Genomic DNA, 24,424 nt, shown 5'->3' on the forward strand with positions numbered 1-24,424 from the left:
TCTGTGCTGCGGTGGGATCCCACAAAGCCAGGGATGGCAGGTGCAAGATTCCCCCACTCCATGAGTGTAAAAACTCTGGTGTTTTGAATCACACTCTCCAAGGAGTTTGAAACCAGATATTTCAGATCATGGAGAGAGTTAGATTCTGGGAGGTCAAGATTCCCATCCCAAAGGGTCATCAGGATTCCTCGTCAGCCCCCACCCTAGGCCACTCTAGCCCCAAACTCACCTTCACAGTCAGGGCACCTAAATAGTTTGTTTATTTAAAAAGACTCTTTGGAGTGGTCCTGGGTAGGGAGGAGTAATGACCCTTTTTCACCCCCAGCCCTGGCAGGCGTTCTGGGAAGCTCAGCCCCCCTCACAGACATTCCCCGCACTGAGGTGCACCTCACGTGGAGGCCAGAGCTGTTGTGGCCCTCGGAGCTCAGAGTGCTCACCCCAGCTGCTGCCGAGAGGGCTGGGGCACCCTGAGGTGAGGGTACAGAGGTGGCCCCCAGTCTGGGGGTGGCCCCTGGGTCTCCATGCAGCAGGGAGGGCAGCCCCAGCCTCTAGAGCTTATCTGGCAGGACCTGCAGGCAGAGGGGAAGCCAGGCTTAGCAAGGAGCCTGGGAGGGGCCAGGAGCACAGAGCAAATGAGGAGGCCCCATTTCAGGTCCTGGTCCCACCACTTTCAGCTGGGTGACCTTGGGTAGGCTATTGCCCCTCTCTAGGCACCGGTTTTCCCCTCTGAAAAGTAATATCTATTCCATGGGGTGTCCTGCAGGTAATGTACTTGGCACGGGGCCGGTATGCAGTAGGCGCTCATATAATGCTACCGGGTGGTTATGTGCATTCATCCCTGAGGATGACATTCCCCTCTGGACATTTTAAAGGGGTCTGGATGCTCTTACTAGACTAAGGGCTACAGGGGCAGGCACACAGTAGGTGTTAACGTAAATGCTGATAAGAGAGATGGAGGAAGGGATTGCACCTCAGTAACTAGGGCTGAGGGTGGAGGTCCCGTGGCCTACGGCCACCAGGAGGGGCCCTTGTCTCCCTGCCTGCCCACCCACCTGGGCCCCCCTTACCTCTCGCCGCGCCCCGTCTGCCCGAGGACAGGATCCCCTCGTCCTGTGCTTGGAAGGAAGGAGGCAGTGTCTGAGGGCTGAGGACCTACCTCCCCAGCCCGTTTACCCCCCTGGCCCCACCCCTCCACCTCTCGCCCGGGCGTCCCTCCTTCCTACCTGGTTGCGGGTCTTATGTGACTTCTGCATCCAGGCTCGCCACTGGTCATAGAGGCGGAAGCTGAGGTTCGAGCAGTACGCGTGCTTCTTGAGCCAGCCCAGAAACTGCTTGAGCTCGCGCCGCACCGGCCCCGAGCTCGGCTCGCCGCCCCGCGGCTCGCACGCCCCGCCGCCCGGGCCCGGGCGCTCTAATGGGGGCGGAGAGGCCGCGTCAGGGCGCGCCCGGCAGAGGGCGCGCGCGGGCAGGAGAGGGATGTTCCCTTAGGGCACCTCCCACCCTGTTTCTACGGGACCCGATCCTCCCCACGGCCCAGCCCTGCACTGCAGCCCAGCTGCGCCCCCAAGGAGATAGGGGGCAGGGGAAGGAAGGGGCTCCTCCTCTACATCCCCTCTAGGAACCCGATTCCCGTGGCCTGAGCCAGGTGTGAGTGGAAGGGGGCGGGGGGAGGAGAGAGAGGCCAGGGCCAAAGGGATGAGAAGCAGACAGAGCAGGGGGCAGAGGAAGGAAGAGAGAGACGCTGATGAGAAAGAGCTGGAGAGAGAGAGACAGAGACTGAGCGATGGAGGCAAGGAGAGACAGATAGAGGGAGAGAGAAAGCAATGAGAGACAGCCAAGGAGATGCAGAGGCTCGAGAGATGGAGAGCCAGAGCAGGGAGGGACAGAGACACTGGGGGTGTAGGGACGCAGAAACCAAGAAAGGCAGAAAGATAGAAACAGGGAAAGAGAGTGAGTGACAGAGAGATGAAGGGAGACAGAGAATTCGAGGTGGCTCTGAGGGGGAGGGGCAAGCCCCCAGGACAGGCCTGAGAGTACAGCCTGTTGGATGGGGAGTGGGCCAGGAGGGCCAGGTGGGAGGCCGGCCTGTCGGTCCAGTCGCTGGCCGCAGCCAGCCCTGAGCAGGCTGGCGGATAAGGACATCGGCCTCACGTCATAAATAACGCTGGGGACCCGCTGACAGGCCCTGGCACAGCCCCGGCCCCCACCGCCCCTGCCGGCTTCCCCTGGCCTCCCCAGCCTCCCCAGCGGACACAGCCGCCTGCTGGCTCACGTGCAAGAATCACAGGTGCTGGGCACGAGCAGGGGCCAAGGCCCAGGCCCCTCCCAGCTGTGCTAGTTCCCGCCCACCGCCGAACCTGGAGGGGCCCGGGATGGGGTCTGGGGAACTGGCTGGAGCCCTGCTCTGCCACTCCCTGACTCTGGGATCCTCTCTGGGCCTTGGTTTCCCCATCACCCCAGGAGCATGAGCCAGGACTTCAAGGGAACTGAGTTCAGATCCCTGTGTGACCTTGGGGCCTTGGTGTCCTCATCTCAGAAAAGGGGCTCTCCCTTAGGTGAAACCACTGGGGGAGCAGGGGATGGGAGTCTCAGTAACTATCACTTGCAAACGCTTGGGTGGCACCCACCATGAGAGCACTTTCCATGGGTTATCTCTCATCTAACCCTCACAGTAGCCTGAGGCAGGCATGATTATCATCCCCACTTTTCAGATAGGGAAGCTGAGGCCAGACATACCAAATAAGATTTCATACCATTTCACAAAGGAGAGAAGGGAGGTCCATGGGCTTAGATACGCCCCCCCCCCCACCACGGCCCGACCGCAAAGGAAATCAGACCCAGCCCCTGATCATCCCATCCCGCTACCTTTAACAGAAGGGGAAATCAAAGCCGGTCATAGGGAGAGTTGGCAGCCCATCGTCTTAGAAGCAGGGGTCTCAAACTTACTTGCCCTTAGGGGCTGGGGAAGGGGTACATGTGGGTGAAACAGGCCAGGTGGGGATGGCGCAACTGAAAGAGTAAAGGCCCTGACTTAAGGGGCAGCCTCTGCTGATGGGGGCTGTGGAGTAACTCTGGCTGTGTCCTATTACATTTTCTAGACAATTTTTCTAGGGAATCTAGGATATTTGTGTTCAAACTTATTGTTTTTAAAAGTCTGCCAGTAGGTCAAACTTTTTTTTTCCAAATGACAGGCCAAGAAAATAGATCCAAGGGCCACAATTGGCCCCTGGGGCCAAGAGTTTGAGACCTCTGCTCTCTTGAAGGAAACAAGGAAACAGAGGCCCAGACTGGTTTGGGGCTGGTCCCAGGACCACCCAGCCCTGTTGGGGTGCTCACCACTTCGGGGGGTGGAGGCAGCCGTGGGGTGGCTCCATTCGCTCCAGATCCCTGCCTTCTTGGAGCCATAGATGCCAAAGGGGTTGCAGCGCACTTGCACGAAGTAGACGGTGCCTGGCTTAAGGCCCGCCAGGCGGCAGGAGGTCTGGTTGCTCACGTCGTCCACCACCTGGGCAGAAAGCGCAGGGTCAGAGGTCGTCCGCCACCTGGGCGGCAAGGGCAGGGTCAGAGGCAGGGGCAGCTTGGGGTGGGGAGGGGCGAGAGGAGGAGGGAGGAGCGGAACTGGGGGGTGGGTGCGGGCACCTTCCAATCCACGCTGTCCTCCACTCGATAGCGGATCTGGTACTTGGCTTGGAAGAGGAAGTCCTTGAGGGCAGGCGGTGAAACCCAGCGCACGCTCAGCTGGTCCTCCAGGCCCCCTACGCGGCTCACGTGCACTTCTGGCGGGGGGTCGGTGGTCACTAGGGGGGCGGGGCGGGGCTTAGGCACCGGGCTCTCTTTGGACCTGGCTGGTCCCTGTCTGGGTCCAAATACCAGGGAACGTGGCTTAGATGGCATCTGCCTCCGTTCTCCCCTCTCCCCCCTTCAGGACGGGTGGATTACATTAGATAATATTCAGGAAACACTCAGCACCTAGAAGCACTCAATTAATGTTAGCTGTTATCACCATTATTATCTGTGACAGGAGAAACATAATCCTATCTTCAGGGAACTATGTAAAAAGCAGACACTGCCTGCATGATGATATTATTATTATTATGCCCAGGAGACCAGGGAGCCCTGGGGCTGCCAGACTCCTGGGAAGCTCCCCCGACCCCCCCACTGACCACTTCCTGCTCTTTCCAACTTCACAAAGGTCCTCAACGTGACGGCTTTGCTCGGTGCAAAGGGACAACTGAGGCTTAGAACATGCCCACTGCAGCTTCAGGACTTAAGGAAGCAAAGTGGGAAGCAGGAGGACGGAGTCACTGCAACACTTCTGAGGAACCTTCTGGGAGCCCTTTGGGCAGCAGGGAGGGCTGACCTCTTCCCCTGAGGCCTTGGTGAGGGGCCGAAAGGGTTAAGGCACAGGCCTGCTTGGGGCTGAGAAACACCCTAATTAGATTAGGCCCAATTCTGCCCGCAGATCATCCATTTCCTGCCTCCCGCCTGCACGCCCCCCCCAGCTACAGGCTGCTGCTTCCTGGGGCGCCTCCAGACCTGGGCGCCCCCCCTCCCAGCTCCCCGGGGGGCCCCTCTCAGCACACCTGGGCTGTCGAGGGGGAGGCAGCCAGGCCAGGTGTTCTCCACAGAGTAGGGGTATCCTGGCTGCTTCAGGGGGCTGGGGACGGACGGGTGGATGCCTAGCTTCTCCCCAACCCAACCAGCAGCGCAGACCTCAGCTGAGCTGCAGAGTGGCTGGGCTGGTGGGGGCCGAGGGGGAGGGGGTGGATCCCAGGTGGGCCAGGCTGGCCTTGCAGGGGGGGTAGGGCTCACCCACATCCAGGATGTCCAGTGTCAGCACATCAGAGCGGGCCGAGCCCAGCCGGTTGGTGGCCTCCACCCAGATCTCATAGGGTGTGAAGAGAGCCAGGTCCTTGGGGATGTGGCAAGAGTGAGGTCCCACCGTGTGGTATTCCTCACATGTGTTGTCCTGCCCATACCACCTGCAGGGGCAGGAGGGGAGGAGGACATGTGAGGGTCCCTTTGGGCCCCCAAACCTCCCCCCAGCAGCCCCAGAGTGCAGAGAGGACACCAGAGCTCCGAGAGGAAAGGCTTGGCCAAGGCCACACAGCCAGGTTGGAACACATGTCACCCGAGGGCCACCACCAACCTCAGCTTGTACTTGAGGGAGTAGTTGGTGTGGAGGAAGGTTTCCCCGTGGGCCCCCGGCGTCCAGCGGCATGTCAGGTCCTTCATGTTCTTGGACCAACAGCTGATGTTGAAGGGTTTCTCTGGGGGAACTGGGGAAGGGGGGGTGCAGGGGCTGAGGGTCTGGATGGGCCGTGGACAGGTGGAAGGGGGAGCTGCTGGCTGCCAGCTGGGGCCCCCACCTTGGAGCGGAAGGAGGATGGACAGAGCAGATGTTGGCAGGACCGCCTGCATGGCTCTCTTGAGGATGGTCTTGTGGGGGGGTGGTCTCCAGGTTCTCATTCCCACCCTAGTGGCCTGTACCTCTCAACTTATGCCAGTATACCCATTGTTCAGCCCCAGACCAGAGGACCCATGATTCATGCCCCTCTCCAGAGGGAGATGTTGCCCCCAAGAGCTACCCCTAGGTGTCCTGGGGGCCCACTTACGGCCAACATAGAGGCAGGAGCCGGCAAGGATGCTGCCGTCACGGGCATGGCACACGAGGTTGTCCCCCGACTGCTGCCTGGATCCGTTGAGGTTGGCCAGGGCAAGGGCTAGAGTGGAGGCGTTGAGCATTCGGGACAGCTCAGGGGGCAGGCGGTGCCCGTTGAGGGTCCAGTAGAGGCCCTCGGCGGTGGCCCCTGGTGGGTCCCCGTGCACTGAGCACGTGGCCTGCAGGGAGGAGCCGATGAGGAGCGTGGGGTCCTGGGGACTGATCACAGCCGTGTCTGGGGTCAGAGAGGAGCACCTGTCAGGCCTGGGATGGAGCTGCCCTGAGCATCCCCCACCATCCTAGGTCCTCCAAGACTCACGGTAGTCCTGCAAAGGAGCTTTATATGATGGTCCCCATTTTACAGAGAAGGAAACTGAGGCTCTATTAGGTCAAGTGACAAACCCAAGGTTGGTGGTAAAGCCAAGATTCAGCCTCAGGACTGTCTGATTCCACAACTCAGGTCCTCCCAAAGCACTTCCTCACTGACTTGCTCAGGGCTTTCTGAGTGGTTACAAACCTCACTCAGATCCAAGTACCTCTTGCTTTGCACATACTTCTGACAACCACCACACTCTGCTTTTTTTTTTTTTTCATTTTATTTTTGACAATTAGAAGTAACAGATTGTGTGTTCTTTCTCTTCTACCCCCAGAACCTCACACATGTGTCTCTGTGGGGAGGAAGGCACTTCTAAAAAGGGGTGCCCTGACCCCTACTAGAATCCTGCTCATTTTATGGATGAAAAAAAAAAACAAGGCTCTGAGAGATCGAGTCCTTTGCCTAAGGTCACCAAATAGAAGAAGGGCACACTATTTAAACCTATATTTGTCAGTCTCTGCGCTGCCGCTGGAATTGAAAGTGATCGTGGCAAGCTCTAGGCTCCCCACCCCCATCCAAAGGGACTTGCCATCATCATGCTTTCCCTCGATTCAGTTTTCCTAATCTGCAAAATGGGAACAAGAAAACTCACGGTCCTCAGGGCCATTGGGAAGATCAGATGGGAAGTGACTTCCTAAACTGGGTTGTGTGTGAATTGGGTGCTGGGCACAGGGGCCTCTGGGGTGCCGTGGTTGATGCCTTTCCTCCTGCCTTCCACTGGAGAAGCCTTCTAGTCCAAAGATTAGAACTTAAGAGAGAGCTGTTTTTATCCGAGGGGAAACCAAGGCACAGAAGAGGGGGAGGGGATGCACAGTTCAAGCCCCTGATGCCCCTCTGAGTCTCAGTCTCCCCACCTGGGAAGTAGGCATCATGGTATCAGCCACATGAGATTGTTCGAGAAGAGTGAAAATATTGTCTTAAGGACAACCTTGTGGGATCTTTAAGCCAGGCTGAGCTGGGTTCGAATGCCCCCAGGTCACTCTGGAGGTTAACCCAGTTCTTTTACTTCTCTGAGACTTTGGGAAGGGGCCTCTCCCTCCACCCAGAGTAGTAGTGAGGACTCATTCACTCATTCGTTCATTCATTCATTCAAGGAGCACCTACAGTGTGCCAGGACCTGAGGGCACAATGGTGACCAAGATACCCAAAATTCATGCCCTTTTGGGCCTTGAATCCAAGGGAGCAGTAAGAAAAAGAACAAATAAATGTCTAGGAGAACAAGTAAGGGAGAAAATAAAGCACGAATCAGGGGTGGCAGCTAAACGGCCCAAGAGGCCTGTCTGGGGAGGTGGCATTTGAGCTGAGATGTGAATAAAGTGAAAGAAGTAGCCATGAAAATATACAAAAGAGAGTGTCTAGGCAGTGGGAGCGGCAAGTGCAAAGATACTGGGGGGGCAGGGGTGGTAGGAAATGAGGTCTGGGAGGTTAGCAGGGGGCCAGACCTGCAGGGAGGAGTTATTCCAGGGTTCTGAGCAAGGGAGGGATTTATATTTTAAAAGGATCACCGGGCAGCTGTAAGAAGGGACTGCAGGGGGGCAGAGAGGCAGGGGCAGCCCAGCTTCCCTGGCAGCCAAGGACAGGGTGATCCTGGTTTCCCTGGGAGGCCCCTAAATGCCAGCGGCTGCCCTGTGCTGGCTCTCACTGCCCCAAATGGGCGAGATGGGGTGGACACAGTTCCCGGGGCCAGCCCTGACGATTTTCCGGGGCAAACTTGGCTTGAGGGCCATGTCTTGCTGGAGCCTGGGATCGCAGTTGCGTTTGGGGCTTGGCCCAGGGCTCGCCGGAGGTCTCAGCGTCCGTGCGAAGGAGCCGGCTGTGCCGGCCAGAGCCGAGGAGGCGGGGGCGGCTGGGGGGCGGGGGGCCAGGGGGCCGCCCCGGAGGTCCCAGGCAGCCAGCCGCCCGCTAATTCGGAATTCCTTCAGCATGAACTCGGGCGTGCCAGCGTCTCTGCCCCGGCCCACCCACCGCTTCCTGCCCGGGCCCCCTCCCAGCAGGGTGGGAGGCACGGCCAGGCCTGCCCGGACCCCAGGCCCATTCTCAAACTGCCAGGGGTGGGTCACAGCCCTCCTGTCCCCCACTCACCCCCACGGTCAGGCCAGGAAGGGGGCTCTCAGGGGGGTCCTGGCTGGCTGTGGCACTGCCCCTCTGCCACACCAGCCTGGCCTGGGCTGGTGTGGCCTGCCTGCCAGCAGCTGCAGCTGCCCTCCCAGGGCTGGGCGGGGGACAGGGCAAGAGGGCAAGGCCAGGCGGGCCTGGACAGGCCAGTCCCGCACCCCAAGCTCCAGCAGGAAAGGTCACAGGGAGACCTTCTCCTCCTGGGATGTGGGTGCCCATCTCGGCTGGGGCACCTGGGCAATTGGCTTCCCATCCCCTGTTCTCAGTTTCCTCCTCCGTAAAATGGGAGGAAAATACGTTCTACCTGCTGGGGAGATGAATGAGATGAGCTCACCATGTCCAGAGGGCCCAGCACACTGCAGTGCCTAGCAACTGTTGGAATTAGGGCCCCTCCCAGCTCTGGGGTCCCTGGCTGGCTGGTGCACTCCCTCCAGGCCTCCCCAAACAATGGGCCAAGGCATTTGGGACCAGGATGCACACATTCCAGCCCAGGCAAAGCAGCTGGGGACAGCCCACTGAGGTTGGGAGGGCCCTTGGCCTGGTTTGGGGGGCTTCCTAGAAGGCTCCCTTAAGCAGATCCCTGGGCTAGGCTTTTGGACAGCCCCCCTCCCCTGCTCCCTGCCTCCCCGCCTTTCCCGCAGAGCTGGGGCCTTTAAAAGTCTTTTCTCTCCCCCTTCCCAATCTGGAGCCACTGCCGTTATTAAAAAGGAACACCATGTGTTTTAAAAGGGAAAAGTGTGAGATTCTCTGCAAGCAAGGCAGGAGAGTGGCCTCCATCCGGGGTCCCCATGGGGGTCCCCATCTCCTGTCCCGCTGGTACCTGCAGACGCTTTACGACCCACCCGCCTGCTGGTCAGGTGCTAAGACACACCACACCGTAAGTAGAAACATATTGCCGAGGTGTGAGAATCTTTAATTTCTTCCCCCTTAAAGGAAAAAACACACGCACAACAATCCTTCCACCACCACCACCTTTGCCTGCTGCTCTGCTGGCTGGGAAACAAAGCCTGCCACTAAAGGTGGCATCACAGGTGCTGCCCACTGCCTGGCAGAGCTATCAGGAAGCCCAGAAGGGCCTGGGACAGCCCCTCATCTGCCCAGGAGCCTTGGGCATGTTAGGCTTTCAGCAAGTACCTCCAGGACACCGGACCCTGCTCTTTCTGAAAGAGCACCGCAGGGAGCCTGCAAACCGCTCTGCGCAATGTAGGCCCACCTGGGGTGCAGTGTTTGCCGACCCGGGTCGACTTGTGTGCCTGGATGGGGTGTGTGGAGTGACTGCGAACATCCAGGGCAGGTTGTGCCTGCGTGCGTGCCCTGTGTTGCCTCTCCCTCGGAAAAGAGTGTGACCATGAATGTGTGTGTGTCAGGGATGGAATGTGTGTGTGCGCCCCGATGGTGTGCGAATGTGCATCTGGGATGCAGTGTGTGCACATCTGAGGGCGAGGGTGACGGGCCACAAGCCAGTGTGAGTCTTTGTGTGTCTCTGGGTGTGTCCCAGAGTGGGTCTGGATGTGGAGACCGTGTCCTGGCGGGGGTGTGCATTGGGTGGGGGACCGGAGAGTACCGGAGGCCAGGCGCTCCCAGCAGGGCGGGGGTCTCGGCCTGCGGGGGCTGTGGGCTCCCGGTGGCTGCTCCCCCCCACAACGGCTGGGCCTGCGGTGCCCGGACTCGCTGGGTCCAGCTCCCTCTCACTTTCACCCACTCTCTCACAAAGATTTCTCTCGCTGGATTCTCCTAGCCCGGCGCAGCGTGGCCGGGAACAGTTCTGAGCGCCGCCAGTGGAGAGGACTCCATGGACCCCCGCGCGCGGGGTCCCGCAGGGGGAGGGCGGCGGCGCCGGCCCGCGGAGAGGCGCGTCCCCGGGGACCCCGGGCCGCGCGCCAGGCGGCCAGAGCGGCCCCCTCCCGCCCCGCCTTCCTCACGGGGCTCATCCCTCCACCCGGGGGGGCCCCGCTCAGGGCCGGCACCCAGCGCGCCTACCGCGTGCGCCGCCGCCCAAGAGCGGTGACCCGCGGTCCCCGCGTCTCCGAGTCAGCAGACGCTATCGCGTGCGCCCACCGCGTCCTGGAGTGCAGAGGGTCCCAGGCCGCGCGGCCCCTCGACCCCCCTGGGCCGACTCGGGCGTCCTCCAGAGGAGAGCCCAGGTAAAAAGGCCTCGGCAGCGGAAGCCGGACCCTCGGGCCAGGGGACTTCGGCGCCGTGCGCCCCACAGGTGAGGATGCCCCGAGGGCCGCGCCGGGGGCGCCTTCCTTTGTTCCCGGGCCGTCCAGGTGGCGCCCGCGCCCCCTCCCCCCGCGGCTGCCCCCGGGGCGCACGCTCTCGGCCCAGGCGGGAAGAGGGGAGCACGGCGCCGGCTACTCACCGGCTCCTGATCCCGCTTGCGGCGCCCCGAGGACGCAGAGCAGCAGTAGGGGCAGCAGCGGCGGCGGCCGCCGCGCGGATTGGGCGGCGGGGCCCGGGCGGCCGGCGGGCATGGGGCCGGCGCTGCCGGGGGCGCGCGGCGGGCGGTGGCTGCAGCGGCGGCGGCGAGGGACTCGGGGCGCAGGCGGGGCGCGGGCCAAGTAGCCCGCACGTCGCTGAGCGCGGGCGCGGAGGCCAGAGCAAGTCTGAGCAACCGAATTGACAAGGCGCTAATACGCCGCTGGCCCCGCCCGGCCCCGCCCCCGGCCCGGCCCCCGGGGGGGGGCGAGCGGCGGGCCCCGCACCGGCCTCCCCGCCGCCCGCCAGCCCGCGGGCACCGCGGGCCCCACCCGTCCGGCCTCCGCCCCGCCGCGCACCGCACGCGCCCTTTCCCGCGGCCCCAAACCCCCCACTCTACCCTTACCGACCTGGGACCTCCTTTTCCAACCCCGCGAGTTCCAGGCTCCCTACCCCGAATCTGGGACCTGGAGCCCCCAGTCGGGTTTCCATACCCTCGCCCACTTCCCTGCACCCTGCTCTCAGCCATGTGCCCCTTCGGCGTCCCCTGAGGCCCCCAGCCCTCGCCCGCTCCTTCCCCCCATCCTCTGTCTCGGCCCCCACCCGAACTCTGGCCCCGCCCCCCACTGAGCGGTCCCTGAGCCCCGCCTGCTCCCATCTCCAGCCCCCCTTCCTCCCCAGGGGCCTAAAAGTCGCCCTCCCTCCCGCCCCACGCCATCGGCGCGCGGGTCCCACCGGTTTTGGCCCAGTGCTCCCCCTCCCACTTCATCCCGCCTCTTCTGGTCCTCCAGCGCGCGAAGCCTCGGCCCCAGGCTTTGCTGGAGGGAAGACGGAGAAAAAGCCGCAAGGCACAGCCTCCCTGGACCTTACCCTGGCTCAGCTGTCCCCCTCGAGCGGCACCAAGCTGAGGTTCTTTGGGGGCACCCGGGGGCCTCAGTAGGCAGTTCCCGCGTGGGGAGGCTGGGAGAAATGGGCCCCCGTGGGAAAGGGGACGGGGGCTTGCGCGGGTCCCGTTTGCGGGGCAGGACAGATTCCCAGGAGGAGAGCGGTAAGGAGGCGCCCCCCGACTCGCTGACACCCCCCCCACCGAAAAATCCGCTCAGCGGCCCGCGGGTGGGGTGCGCCACGCAGTGACTAATCGCTCGGGCGGCCGCCGCCCGCCGACTCCAGGTAACGCCGGCTGCCCCGAGCGACGCATAGTTTGTCTTCTTTTTTTTTGCGTAGGGATCCTTCTCCGTGTTATTATTTTTGGCCACTGCTTGGGTTTCGGGACCCCTCCAGGCCCGGGCGCCTCACCCCCCTCCTCTTAGTCCCCACCCGATTCGGGCGCCCACGATAAAAGGGCTCCTGACCTCCAAGGCCCCGGTGGAGGGGGAGCCTGAAATGAGAGTTCCGGGGCCGCCTTCAGCCGGGCTGTTAGAGTCGCAGCCCTGCCCCCAGCCGCGTGCCCTCAGAGGGGAAGGGCTCTAACTCCCCTTTCCAGGGGTTCCCTTAGAGATCTGGACCCTCCGTCTTGGTCCCTAACGAGCCAAGCGGGTAAAAGTGTCTGAGGAGGGCTCAGGAGTTCCCATCTCGTTTGCTCACGGCTGCCCTCCACCCCTGCTACTTGGGTCCCCAACTCAGACCTCAGACTGTCAGAAAAGAGGATTAAAGGATGGAGTCCGGGGTGCGCCCCTCTAGTCCCCCATCTGGACGCTGGATGGGTTTGTGAAGGAGAGAGTAAAGCCCTGGCATACTGCACTGTCGTTTACTGGGGCACACCAGGCCTCTCTGCCTCAGTTTCCTCCTCAGCGCAGTGGGTGACTCCTAGCCAGCCTAAGGGTTTCTGTGGGAAGTTGCAACGTAGCAGAAGGCTCCACGGTCTAGACACTTAGCATAGTGTCTGGCACCGGGGGCACATTCTTTTGGAGCCTCAGTTTGTCACCTCTGAAAAATGGGGCCATAGTCCCACCTGCCAGGTGGTCCAGAGAGTTAAGTGGAGGTGGCAGTTCTTGGCTGGAATTGTGTTTCCAGGATATATACCACCCCCTCCCCCACAACCTCTGTCCTGCAACGTTTGACTCCCTCCTGGAGGACTTCAGGCTTCTGGAGCAAAATCTTGATTATTTTCCTCCCCAGTCTCTGCTCCTCCCCAGTCATTCCCCAGTCTCGGGAAAAGGCTCCCCCATCCACCCAAATGCTCGGGCCAGAGACCTGGAGGTGCGCGTGACAGCTCTCTCCTTCGCTCATCCCCTACGTCCAATCCATCAGCAAATCATGTTGGCTGATTCCAAAACACATCCCCATTCTGAGATTCGGACCCCTTTCCTCCACCCCATCCGGCTCCAGGCCCCACCATCTCCGTCTGGGATGCCGCCCAGCCTCCTCCTAGGCTTCCTGGGTAAATCCTCTTGCCCTCGTCTGTACAGCAGGCAGAAGGAGCTTTTTCTTTCTTTCTTTCTTTCTTTTTGCGGTACGCGGGCCTCTCACTGTTGTGGTCTCTCCCGTTGCGGAGCACAGGCTCCAGACGCGCAGGCTTAGCGGCCATGGCTCACGGGCCCAGCGGCTCCGCGGCATGTGGGATCTTCCTGGATTGGGGCATGAACCCGTGTCCCCTGCATCGGCAGGCGGACTCTCAACCACTGCGCCACCAGGGAAGCCCCAGAAGGAGTTTTTACAAGAAGCAAAGCAGGTCTTTTTTGCCCTGCCACCCTCTCCCCCCTCCTTTTCTCCTCTCTTCTCATCCTCTCTCTTCCTCTCCCTCACTCCACTCCAGCTGCTGCACCCGTTTCTCCCAAACACATAGGCTTGTTTATTATCAGGGGGTCTTTGTACATTTGCTTTTCCCCCTGCAGGAATGCAGTTCCCCCAGATCTCCCCCCAGTTAGCACCTTCTCTTCCGTCAGGTCACAGGTCAAGTATTCTCCGAGGGGTCCCCCAACCTTCCCAGGCACCCTCCATCCCCTTCTCCTTTTTAAATTATCTTTGTAACACAGTTCTTCGAACATCATCTTTCTCTTGAGATATTTTCTTCAGACTGTGAGCACCCTGAGAGCCATTAGGACCTCATGCTGGACCCAGTGAGGGCCACAGGAGAAGAGCTCAGTGAACATTTGCAAAATGAAAGGATGGAGAATTCTCAGTGCCTCAGAGTAGCAAGAAAGTTCAGTCCCAGTGAATCATGCTGTCTGGGATCCCAGCCAGGCCCTGGACTTGCTGTGTGACCCAACCTGATAGCCACCCCTCTCTGATCCTTACCTGTAGAAGGGTATGGGTTGTTCACCCAGCCCCTCCTTGGAGCATACCCTCTGCCCTCTGGGTGACCTTTACCTCAAACCTTTGACTTTGAGGAAAGTGATTTGGCCTCTAGGTGCACCCTTCCCTGCCCTTGGTTCTCCAGGTGGCTTAACCCCTTCCTCATCAGTCCCACCACCTCTTTGTGCAGGAAGGGGAATGAGCGTTGATGGAACTTCTGACAAATATTGACCCAAGTCCTTGAAGGTGGCTGGGAATGTACTGAGGTGGCAGATGGAGGGAGGGCCCCACATGAGGGAGGGGCTCCTCAGTCTTTGCACCTAAGGATTACCTTGGGGGAGAGCCTCCAGCCCAGCTCCCTGCATAATTCCAGGGCACTGAGGGGGCCCCAGGGAGAGGCAGTGGTAACAGCCCCTTCAGGGTCCCATTGGGAGTGAGGAGGGCACAGAGCTGCCTCTCCCATGTTGAGACCCCTCAGTATGGGATTAGCTGCCTTGTGTTCCAGGCCAGTGTGCCCAGGAAGCAGGGACAGTGAGGGGCTCGCCTGGACGTGGGCTTGGGACAGCAGAACCTAGGTTCAGGACATGTGTGCAAGAGAAGGCGGGGCTTTATCATTTCCACCCTGGAGGTTCAGCCTGGGGAGCTGGGTTGCCTGGGTCCCAAGCTTTGTGCAGTCTATACTTAAAAAAATCCAGCCCCCATAGGCATTGGAGGTGAGATCTCAGGAGTGAAGAGCTGCCTGTGTCTAGGTCAGGGCCAGTGTTTACCGGGCCTCGGAGGCCTGGGTTCCCTGCCTCTCCGCACCCTGGAGAACCTAGGACGTCTGGGTTCCAGGAGGCACCAGCTATGTTGGGGGTGACAGTTGTGTCCCTTCCCCTCCCCCCACCCACTGTCTGCAAGCCGCCGGCGCCAGGGAGCCGTGCCCGCTCCCCAGGCTGTACCCGGCTTGGGGGTGGGGGTCAGCAGGGTCGTGGCGAGGGCGGCAAGGGATAAAGGGCGCTTGTCCGATGCCCGCCCTGACCTCGGCTGCCGCTTCCCGGACTCCCGGCCCGCCTCTGATTCACGCCCAGGCCGGCCGCAGCGCCCTCCCCCCGCCCCCCCCCACCGCCTGCCGCCCCGGGGGGTAGGAAGTGGGGGGGGCGAGGGGCGGTGCCGAGTCAACTTTCCCTCTTAAGCCCCGAAGGAATGTCGGCGGATTTCCTGAAACCCGACCCCGGCCGCCCGCCGGCCCGCCTGCCCCTCACCTGGACCTGCTCCCTCGGGAACGGCAGGAGGGGAGCGGGGGCTCACCTGGGGGGCCGGGGTCAAGTCCTCCTTCCGCTCCCGCCCCAGGCGGCCTCTTGCAGCGGAAAAGGGGTTGAGTGGGAGGCAATCAAACCCTCTCACTCCTCTCCAGCGACCTAGGCCAGCGTCCCAACTCCTCCAGCCTCAGTTTCCCCTTCCGCTTTTAAAAAGGCGCGGGTCTCCTTCCTTCCTGTTGTGGTTTAAGAGACGCCTCTTAAGCCCGATTCCCCTGACTCCCCACCTCCTAGTCTTGGCAGGGGTCTGCCCACCTCCCTTGGCTTCCCTCGCTTGTCACCCGGGCCGACCCTCTTTGCCACCCTGATCCTCAATTTCCTCAGCTGTAACTTGGACAACGCTGCCAGTTCTTCCTTATAGGTTGTTACAAGAAAATACTTGGGAAGTGTTTTGTTTGGAATGAATGAAGAACAGTAATTGTGGACGGCTTCAGCGCGCTGGGCTCTGGAATTGACATGTGTGGGCTTGAAACCTGGCTCTGCGGAGGGGTCCTGGGGACTAGGTTTCCCAACCTGTGAAACGGGGAACAGTATTGGTCATAACCAATGGCTGTTTCCCAAGGCGCAGGCCTGGCGCGCGGTGGGTTAGATGCGGGGTTCCCTGGCTCTCGCGCAAACCGCAGGCTGGAGGCCCTAGCCGCAGGGTCGCGGCAGCCTAGCCCGGGAGGGGCGGGACGGGGGAGGGCCGCGCGGGGATCCAGATGTTCAGGGTCCGCCAGGCACAGCCGCGCCTGATTAAGCCATGTGGGGCCTGGTCGAGGCGCGGAGATGAAAGGGCGGCGGCCGGCCGGGGGAGGGGGCTTGCCAGCCATCACCCCCTCAGTCCCCTCCTCCTCGGCCGGAACCTACGGCGCCCTCTGACACGCCGACCCCGAGTGGCTGCCGCCCTGTCTGCTGAGGCAGAGGGTGGATGGAAGATGCGCAGGCGGCAGACACCTGCGCGGGGCACGCCAGAGAGAGGGAGGGTGTCATTTTTGCAAGGTCTCAGGCTTAGAGGGGAGCCCTCACTCCCATGCCTGCCGGAGAGGAAGCTAGGGGGACCTCCTAACCCAAGATTCATGGGGCTACGCTCTTGTCACCTTGGAGTGCGATGGAAGTCAGAAATGTTCCTGCTTGTCCCAAGTTTTCCCATGAGAATTAGAAATTTTAGCAGCACCCCATCGCCCCTATCAACATCTCTGTGCCGCCTCCCTCTCAGCCCCAGGCCGAGGGGCCCCTAGTCTGGGAGAGCAGGGACCAGATCCCCAAGGTTTGTAGATCAGGGCTGGGTCAGAGGGAGGAGAGGCTGGGGGAGCCCTGGAGGGTCTGGGAGGGCTTCCTAAAGGAGGCAAACTGCACACGTTACCGGATCTCTGACTTGGGTACCAAAGTAGATGATGACACAGACCTTCAGAAGGCCTTCTCTAACACAGCTCTGCGACACTCACGACCCTCCATCTCCACTCTCTGGCTGGGTTCCAGCCACGACCACCGCCCTCCTACTTCCTTTTCCAACAAGCTCATCCCCTCCTCAGGGCCCTCGCTGTTCCTTCGGCCTCCTCGCGTGGCCAGCTCCAACGTTGCCTATCCGGGAGGCCTTCCTTGATTCCCTGGAGAATAGATCTCTCCCCCATCCTACCACACTATTTGTTTCCTTTTGGCCCCTAGCGATGGCTGAGATCCCTCGTGCGTGGATACTAGGGAGGTGTCATGGCACCCCCGAGATGGGACAGACGGCAGGGGCCACGATCCACCTGCCTCGCCCTGCCCGCACCCTCACGGTGCCGCAGCGCCGCTCCCCCGCCAGTTCTCCGCATCCCCCACCCCCCCTTCCCAGGCTGCCTCGCTCGGGTGACGTCAGCTAACCGGTCCCCGCCGCCGCCGCCGCATCCTCCGCGCCTGCCAGGAGCCGGCGTCCCCCGCGCTCCTTGCGCCCGGCCTGGCCATGGCTTCGGTCGCCCTGATGCCGCTCCTGTTGCTGCTGCTGCAGCCTCCGCCCGCCACCCCCGCGCCGCCTGCCCGCGACCCCTTCGCCCTGCAGCTCGGGGACACGCAGAGCTGCCAGCTGCGGTGCCGAGACCGCTACCCTAATCCGCAGCCCGCTCAGGTGAAGCGCATGCGGCGCCAGCGGGAGGACCAGAGATCTCTCCAATGGGGGATGGGTTGAGGATGCGATTCCCCCCATTCGGAGTGGGAGACAAGGGTTCCTCGGAGGGGGAAGGGGTCAGGGAAGGGGGCTCTCCAATGGGGGTGGGTCCCTCTGGTGGGGGAAGGGCTGGCGTTCCTTCGATGGTGGTGAGCTCAGGGGTCGGGGGTCCCTCCGATGAGGATGGGGATGTTCCTCCCGCAGGGGAGGGGCCGTGGGGTCCCTCTGATGGGGGAGGGTTTAGGGATGCGGGTCCTTCCGATGAATTCGGTGTTGCTGGAGTCTCTCCAAGCCTGAGGCAGGGAGGAGACTGGGGCTCCCGATGCTACCTAGAGGGTTCTGGCTCCACACTGCTGCGCAAGGACCCTTGGGGCGTCCAACCCCCACTTTCCTCAGGCCTGACAGTCCCCTTCTCCTCCCCCTCTACCCTAGCAGCTTCCACATCCTCCTCCTCCCCCCCTCAGAGCTACCAGCCCCCACTCCTATCCTCATGCCCCTCCAGTCGGATCCCAATTTTCCCAGGCCTGAAGGGTGACAAAACCTCCTCTGAGCCCCCCCTCCTTCTTCAGGCCTGAGAAGCCCTCCTCCCTGGAGCCTTGGGGGGGGACCATTTCCCTCGATCTTCCCCAGTTTTCCAGCCATTACCCAAACCCAGCAACCTCCGTTGTTTATTCTTTCTCAAGCCCCCTCTCCCTCTCTCCTCATCAGAGCTAAGAGCCCCTGCTAATATGCTTGGCCTCCTCCCCAACTTCATCCCAAACTCCTTAGAAGGTCTGGGGGGGATCAAATCTTCTACCTCCTCACATGAGGGCTTCCAGCGCTGCCCTCCTCCTGCCCCTCCCCTGGCCTGAACCCCACATCTTCGCTTCCAGGAGGAGTTGGAGGAGGACCCCACTGAGTCCCGGAAAGCGAATGCGCATAATAGGGCCGTCCTGATCAGTGCTTGTGAGCGAGGCTGCCGCCTCTTCTCCATCTGCCGATTCGTGGCCAGGAGTTCCAAGCCCAATGCCACACAGGCTGAGTGTGAAGCCGGTAAGGGCTGGATGGGTGGGCCAGGGTGGGGAGAGGTGGCCTGGGAAGGGCTGTGCCCCCAGTCACCCTCTCCTGCCTCTTGCAGCCTGTGTGGAGGCCTACGTGAAGGAGACAGAGCAGCAGGCCTGCAGCGAGGGCTGCTGGAGCCAGAATCCAGAGCCGGAGCCCGAAGCCGAGCCTGAGCTGGAGCAGAAGGTGGGCGCCCTCCCACCTGTGGCCCCAGGCCCATCCCCCCTCTCCTCTACCCCCCAAATCTGCACTCACATCCAGCGTCTCTGAAGCTCTCCATTCCATTCGGGGCTTACTGGGTGTCCTTGATTAAGCCATTTCACATCCCAAGACTCAATTATCATCTCTGTGACTTCTCCCCCTCCCCTCCCCTGCTGCCTCCAAAACAGCCACCGTTTACATTACTTAGCAAGCATTTGTCCTGGTCCAGGTCTGACCTCAGCCTGTCCTCAATTCCTTGGGCCACCCGGAGGCACCTGAGACAGTGTCATCCTCATTTCATGCCCACAGAGCAACTGGCCAAGGTCACACAGGGCTGTGCAGAGGTGGGATTTAAAGCCAGTGCCACTAGGGCTTGTGACCACCCCTCACCTCCCTCATCTTCAGTGCCACAAGAGCTGACTACTGACCACCTACATGCCAGCTACTGGTCTAATCACGTTCCTCGTGAGGAACAAGTGGCCACTCTCATCTGGGGTGGCTCAGAACGGAGGTGCAGGGAGCAGCCTCCCAGGCACACAGGTAGTACCCCTCCCCCCACTCCAGGGAGAAATAATAACTGCTCACCTATCATAGTCTGTGAGAGAGTCTAGAAAACGCTGCATCAGGGGAAGCTGAGGCACAGGAAATCCTTCATCACAGCCAGAAACGCATGGGCTGGGATTCCCCAGAAAGCCTTTTCCCTCTTCACTCATTTTCCTCCACCCCTTCCAGGCTTTCACTGTTCATAAAAGCACAGTGCACTATCATTTCTTCCTATTCTGAGTTCTCTCCTGATGCTGTCAAAATAAGAACAATGATGGTGATATTTTTAATAATAGTAGCTACTACATGTTAGGCACTTGTACCATTGTCTAGTTGAAATCTCATAGCAACCCCACGAGGGAAGAGAATCATCCCCATTTCAGGGCTCGGAGAGGGCAATCCACTTTCCCAAGGGCACACAGTCAGCCAAATACAGTGCTGAGGTCTGTGTTCATTGTATGAAGCCCTGTTGCCTCAAACCACTTAGTGAATTTTGATCACAATCAATTCTCCCAGCTCCCCTCCCACTGGTTAATGCCCTACATTGGTGACATTTCTGTGCCTTGGGCCTCCCTCTGGCAGAGAAAAGTTCTGGAAGCTCCAAGTGGGGCCCTCTCGCTCCTGGACTTGTTTTCCACCCTCTGCAATGACCTTGTCAACTCGGCGCAGGGCTTCGTCTCCTCCACCTGGACATACTACCTGCAGACTGACAATGGGAAGGTGGTGGTGTTCCAGGTGAGGGCTCTGGCAGGGGCCGCACTAGAGTAGTGGTTGGGTGGTCAGGCTAAGAAGGTGGGATGAGTTGGTTCTTGGCTCATGGGATGCAAAGTCCACAGGAGACAAGCTTCAGGCACAGCTGGATCCAGGGGTTCAGTGTCTCACTCCACTGCTGGACTCTGCTGTCCTTTTTGGTGGCTTTATTCTCAGGCAAGCACATCCCTCCGCACAGCAGGGTGGATGCCTGAGGCTCTAGATGACAACCTCTCTGAGGTTTTAACTGAGCTGATTGGCCCTGGTTCAGTCATGTGATAACCTCTCAGCCAATCCCTGTGATTCTACTGGCATGCCTTGGATCACATCCCTACTTTAGGAGCAAGACAAATCAGGGCCCCATATTAGCAGGGAACAGCATCCCTGGTATCACAGCTCACAGCTCCATAGAGGGTGTCCTCTCTGTCCCCAGGGGAACTAGGTGCCAGCTGGGCTTGGGACAATGTAACCTACAGGGGGCACAGAGAGATGCCTCCTAGGGCCAAGATGGTGCCTTTCTAAAGGGCTTCTCTGTGCTGTATTGTTCCTGGCCCAGACCCAGCCTGTGGTAGAGAGCCTGGGGCACGAGGGGGCCCGTCTGCAGCGAGTGGAGGTGACCTGGCGGGGATCCCACCCTGAGGCCTTGGAGGTGCATGTTGGTAAGGTCCAAGCCTAGACCCGTGTTCCTTCCACAGGTGGCTCCACTGTCACAAGGGGTTCTCCTGACAAATGAACCCTTGAGGATTGGGATTTCCATCTCTCAGCTCCTGGGGTTCCTTGGTCCATCTCCCTGGGTTCCATGGTGCATCTCCCGTTTCCATGGTCCATCTCCCAGGGTTCCATGGTTCATCTCCCAGGAGTCCGTGGTCCATCTTTCAGGGTTCTGATTTATTCCAGGACCCCATGCCCCATTGCCCCAGGTCCTGGCCTCCTTTCTGTTCTCCATGGCTGCTGTCGCCTCTTGGCGAAGGCCTGGAGGCTGCTGAGAGGTGACCTATTCTCTCAGACCCTGTAGGCCCCTTGGACAAGGTAAGGAAGGCCAAGATTCGAGTCAAGACCAGCAGCAAGGCCAAGGTGGAGTCCGATGAGCTGCAGGACAACGACTTCCTCAGTTGCATGTCCCGGTGGGTTGCAGAACTTGGGGATGGTGGAGGGGGGTGGAGCCAGAGGGGAGTGACTATCTGGCCCAACTAGGGCCACTGAGCGTGCCTGCGGGGTGGGGCAGGCGATCCGGGCTTCCTCGCTGGATCCTGGCCTGCTGCCTCTTTCTTTCCGTGCTGGTGATGCTGTGGCTGAGCTGTTCCACCCTGGTGACCGCACCCGGCCAGCACCTCAAGTTCCAGGTGGGCGGGGCCCACAGGCAGGGGTGGGAGGAGAACTGCTCCCTCGTCTGGATAGGGCTGCCCCCTCTCCCATGGAGGCAGGGACCCCTGACTTGCTGCGTGACATTAGGCAAGTTTCTTCACTCCCTTATGAAATGGGGGAAACAACTCCCACCCTTAGTAGGGGCAACCTCAGGTCAGGGGTGGGAAGGAGCCTTGCCAGGTTGGGGACTCATAGCCCTCGCTCCCTCTTCCTCCCCCTGCAGCCCCTGTCTCTGGAGCAGCACAAGGGCTTTATGGTAGAGCCAGACTGGCCCCTGTACCCTTCCCCGTCGCACGCCTTTGCAGATAATCCCCCGCCCTACAAGCTGAAGCTGGACCTGACCAAGCTGTAGGCCTCCATTGCCAAGTTCAGGAGCTCCTTGGGTCTCACTTGCCCGTTGCCTAGGAGTCCGGGTCAGGGTGGGACGGTCCTTGGGCTCCTCCTCTCCCCAAATTCTTCTTCTCTTCCCAGTCCCACCCCTCTCCCCTCCCCCTCCCCCCCCATCCTGGGGTTGCCCTGCCCCTCCTGGGGGGCGGGATCTGACCTTGGTTCCTCCACACCCCGCTTCCCCAGAGCGTGTTACTTTTGTCTTCTATCGTGTAGCTTCTTGAGTATTTCAACGCCAGTTCTGTGCTGCCTTCGTCCTTCCTCCTTTCTCCCCTCTGGGGGGCTGAGGTCACAGGGGAGCCGCTTCGTTCCAGGGCTTCCCCCTTTCTCCCCACCCCACCACCGGAGATGTAGCCTCGTGAGAGGAGGCCCCCCACCCCCAAGAGGGGAGGTGGTGGGTAGCGCCATGCTGGGAGTTGCAGCATGGTGGTCGGGAGGAATAAACCATGATACAAAACCCATCTTGGACTGAGCCTGCTTCTGTTGGTCTTTCCACCTGTCTCTTGGGGACTGGCCTGAACGTGGCCATGACCCCTGCCCACCAGGCCCTTTCTGAGATGCGGGAGGTGAACTTCGGGAACTCCCCGTGGCTTGAGTGATGAGAACCAGCTGACACCTGGAAGGACAGCCCCTCTGCTACCCAGCGCACATCACATTCCTAACTAGGGGTGACTCTGGATAAGCGGCTTGGGCCACCTGCCTGGCCCAGGTGGGTCCTGGGCCTCCACGTGGCTCCTGTGAAATGGACAGGTCACATCTTGAAGAGGACATTTGTTAATTTTGTCACCACCTGGCTTCCATCCGCCTTTCTTTTTGGGATGGAGCTCTGCCCCGTTGGGGGCAGTCTCAGGGTCCTGTCCACAGGTTCTCTCCCTTTCCTTACTCAAGAGGTCCAGACTTGGTGTTCTTTCCCGCACTTTGCATTCAAGAGGAGTCTTGTAGGACAGGAACAGCCCACCCTGATGAGGCCACAGCCATGGCACTCCATCCTTCCTGTCCATTCTGCAGACTCCCCAAGATCCTCCCAGTAAATCTTTTGGTTAAGTAGGCTAGAGTTGTTTCTGTTGCTGGCAACCAGAGATTCTTGGCTGGTGGGGGCCGCATCTCCTGGGAAGAGTTTGGGATGAGGGACATGGTGGTCAATGTGGCACAGATTTCCAAGGTCTGATGGAGGCCTGTGGGTGATGAGTGACTGGTTGGGGGAAGGTGAGTTAGAGAGAGCTGAGTGGGGCTGATGATCTGCCCCACCACCCTTCACCCCGCCCGGTGTCCTGGGAGGTTGATTCACTTGGGCCCTCAGCCTCTGCTAGAGTCAGCCGGGGGGCCACCAGCAGGAGGTGGAAGGAAGGAGGAGTGAGAAGTTGGGAGTTTCTCTCCCTGTTTCTCTCCCTGTATCCTCCAACCCAATGCCACAACTCCACCAAATGAGCCTTCAGCCTGGGCGTGTTAACAGCTCCCCACTGTTGCCCATCCTGTGTGCTGCACCACCCCATGTTCGTTACCCAACCCTGCTGTGCCTTTGTAAATATCCCCTTTATTACTGCTCTCCTGAATCTTCCATTCTGACTGGCTCCTGCTTGCTGCCAGGACCCTGCCTGATATCATGAGCATCAGGATTCAACATAAAGACAATTTAGGCCCCTGAGTACATTTCTGGGCCCAGTGTAGGGTTTCAGAGCAGCCCCGGGAATGTCACCAGGAAATAAGACCTGGGCAGAGGTGAGACGTGATGGCAGGCCAGCGCTGCCCAGCAGAACATTGTGTGATGACGGAAACGTTCTTTCTGCGCCACCCGCAGCCACATGGTGTTGCACAGCCCTGGCTAGTGCGACTCAAGGACTGTTTCCTGGTTCTTTAGTTTGAGTTGATGTACATTTAAGGTTTTTCCTCTATTTTTTCGTGGTGGTAAAAGATATGCATCACATAAAATTTGCCATTTTAGCCAGTTTTTAAGAGTACAATTCAGGGGCATTAGGTACATCTGCAATGTTGTGCAATGATCACCATCATCTATTTAAATGATTACCCTAATTCTGGGGTCTAGTGCTGCCATGAGGAGCCCAAATATCCACATGAACCAACAAGGACCCCCATGACTTGGCCCAATTAGCATCTCCAACCACTTCTACAGAGGCTTTGTCCCTTGCTGACATGGGTTCTTTCTGGATCCCTCGAACCTACCTTGTTTCTTCCAGCCCCAGGGCCTTTACACTTGCATCTCCCTCTGCCAGCAACACCCTGGAAGCCCTGTTCTACCAAAGTTCTCAACAAAAAGGGCTCATCCTCAACCAAAGACATCCCCACCACCCCAGACTCGGCCAGCATCCCCTGTTATACCCATGTTCAGCTCCCCGTTCGTCTTCCCTGTGCTTACCACATTTACAGTCGATTAAGAATTATTTGCTTCAATGTCAGCCTCGTTTAACATAATTTTATGAGCTCCAGGAAGGCCGCTCCCTAGGATCTCACATGTGAACTGACGTGGAGCAGGTGACCAGTAATTATTTTTGCTTGGGTGTCTCCCTGTTTCCCTCTCAGACCCCAGAAGCAGCCTCACCTAGTCACATCCATTCTCTACACAAGTCTGACCTTGTCCCTCTCCTACAAGCTCCCTGTTGCCCTCGGACACCACCTAATTTCTTCTGCTTACCTTTTCTTTTTTTTTTTTTTTAACTTGTGGCATGCGGGATTTTTTTTGTTTTTGTTGTGGCATGTGAACTCTTAGTTGCGGCATGCACGCGAGTCTTACCTACTGGACCACCAGGGAAGTACCTCCTCTGCTTACCTTTTAAGGGCTTTTAATCCTCACCAAGCTGGCAGCCACCACCTCTTATGTTCCTCCAAACTTTTAGTCTGAAGACATAAGGGACATCAATGTTCCAGCCTCCAGACCTTTGCTATAGTTGCTC

The 24,424-nt window shown here is 59.8% G+C and overlaps 2 protein-coding genes across 2 annotated transcripts; one reads left to right on the forward strand and one right to left on the reverse strand.

Moving 5' to 3' along the window:
• Positions 1-429: 429 nt before the first annotated feature.
• CRLF1 (cytokine receptor like factor 1) lies at positions 430-17,029 on the reverse strand (the record flags this gene model as incomplete). Its single annotated transcript, XM_082650384.1, has 12 exons — positions 430-569; positions 1,068-1,110; positions 1,224-1,411; positions 3,337-3,505; positions 3,640-3,797; positions 4,813-4,982; positions 5,150-5,279; positions 5,616-5,897; positions 7,681-8,080; positions 10,516-10,759; positions 11,307-11,389; positions 16,949-17,029. 12 exons carry the CDS (start codon positions 17,027-17,029, stop codon positions 556-558), a joined length of 1,962 nt encoding a protein of 653 aa, XP_082506510.1. The 3' UTR covers positions 430-555.
• TMEM59L (transmembrane protein 59 like) lies at positions 17,028-21,915 on the forward strand (the record flags this gene model as incomplete). The annotated part of the gene is made up of 8 exons (XM_082651389.1): positions 17,028-17,189; positions 18,101-18,260; positions 18,346-18,455; positions 19,596-19,748; positions 20,320-20,422; positions 20,770-20,887; positions 20,989-21,106; positions 21,352-21,915. The coding sequence occupies 8 exons, from the start codon at positions 17,028-17,030 to the stop codon at positions 21,478-21,480; spliced, it is 1,053 nt and encodes a 350-aa protein (XP_082507515.1). The 3' UTR covers positions 21,481-21,915.
• Positions 21,916-24,424: the final 2,509 nt, after the last annotated feature.

Source organism: Grampus griseus, assembly GCF_964374135.1.
Source record: "Grampus griseus genome assembly, chromosome: 3".
Taxonomy (NCBI): Eukaryota; Metazoa; Chordata; class Mammalia; order Artiodactyla; family Delphinidae; genus Grampus; species Grampus griseus.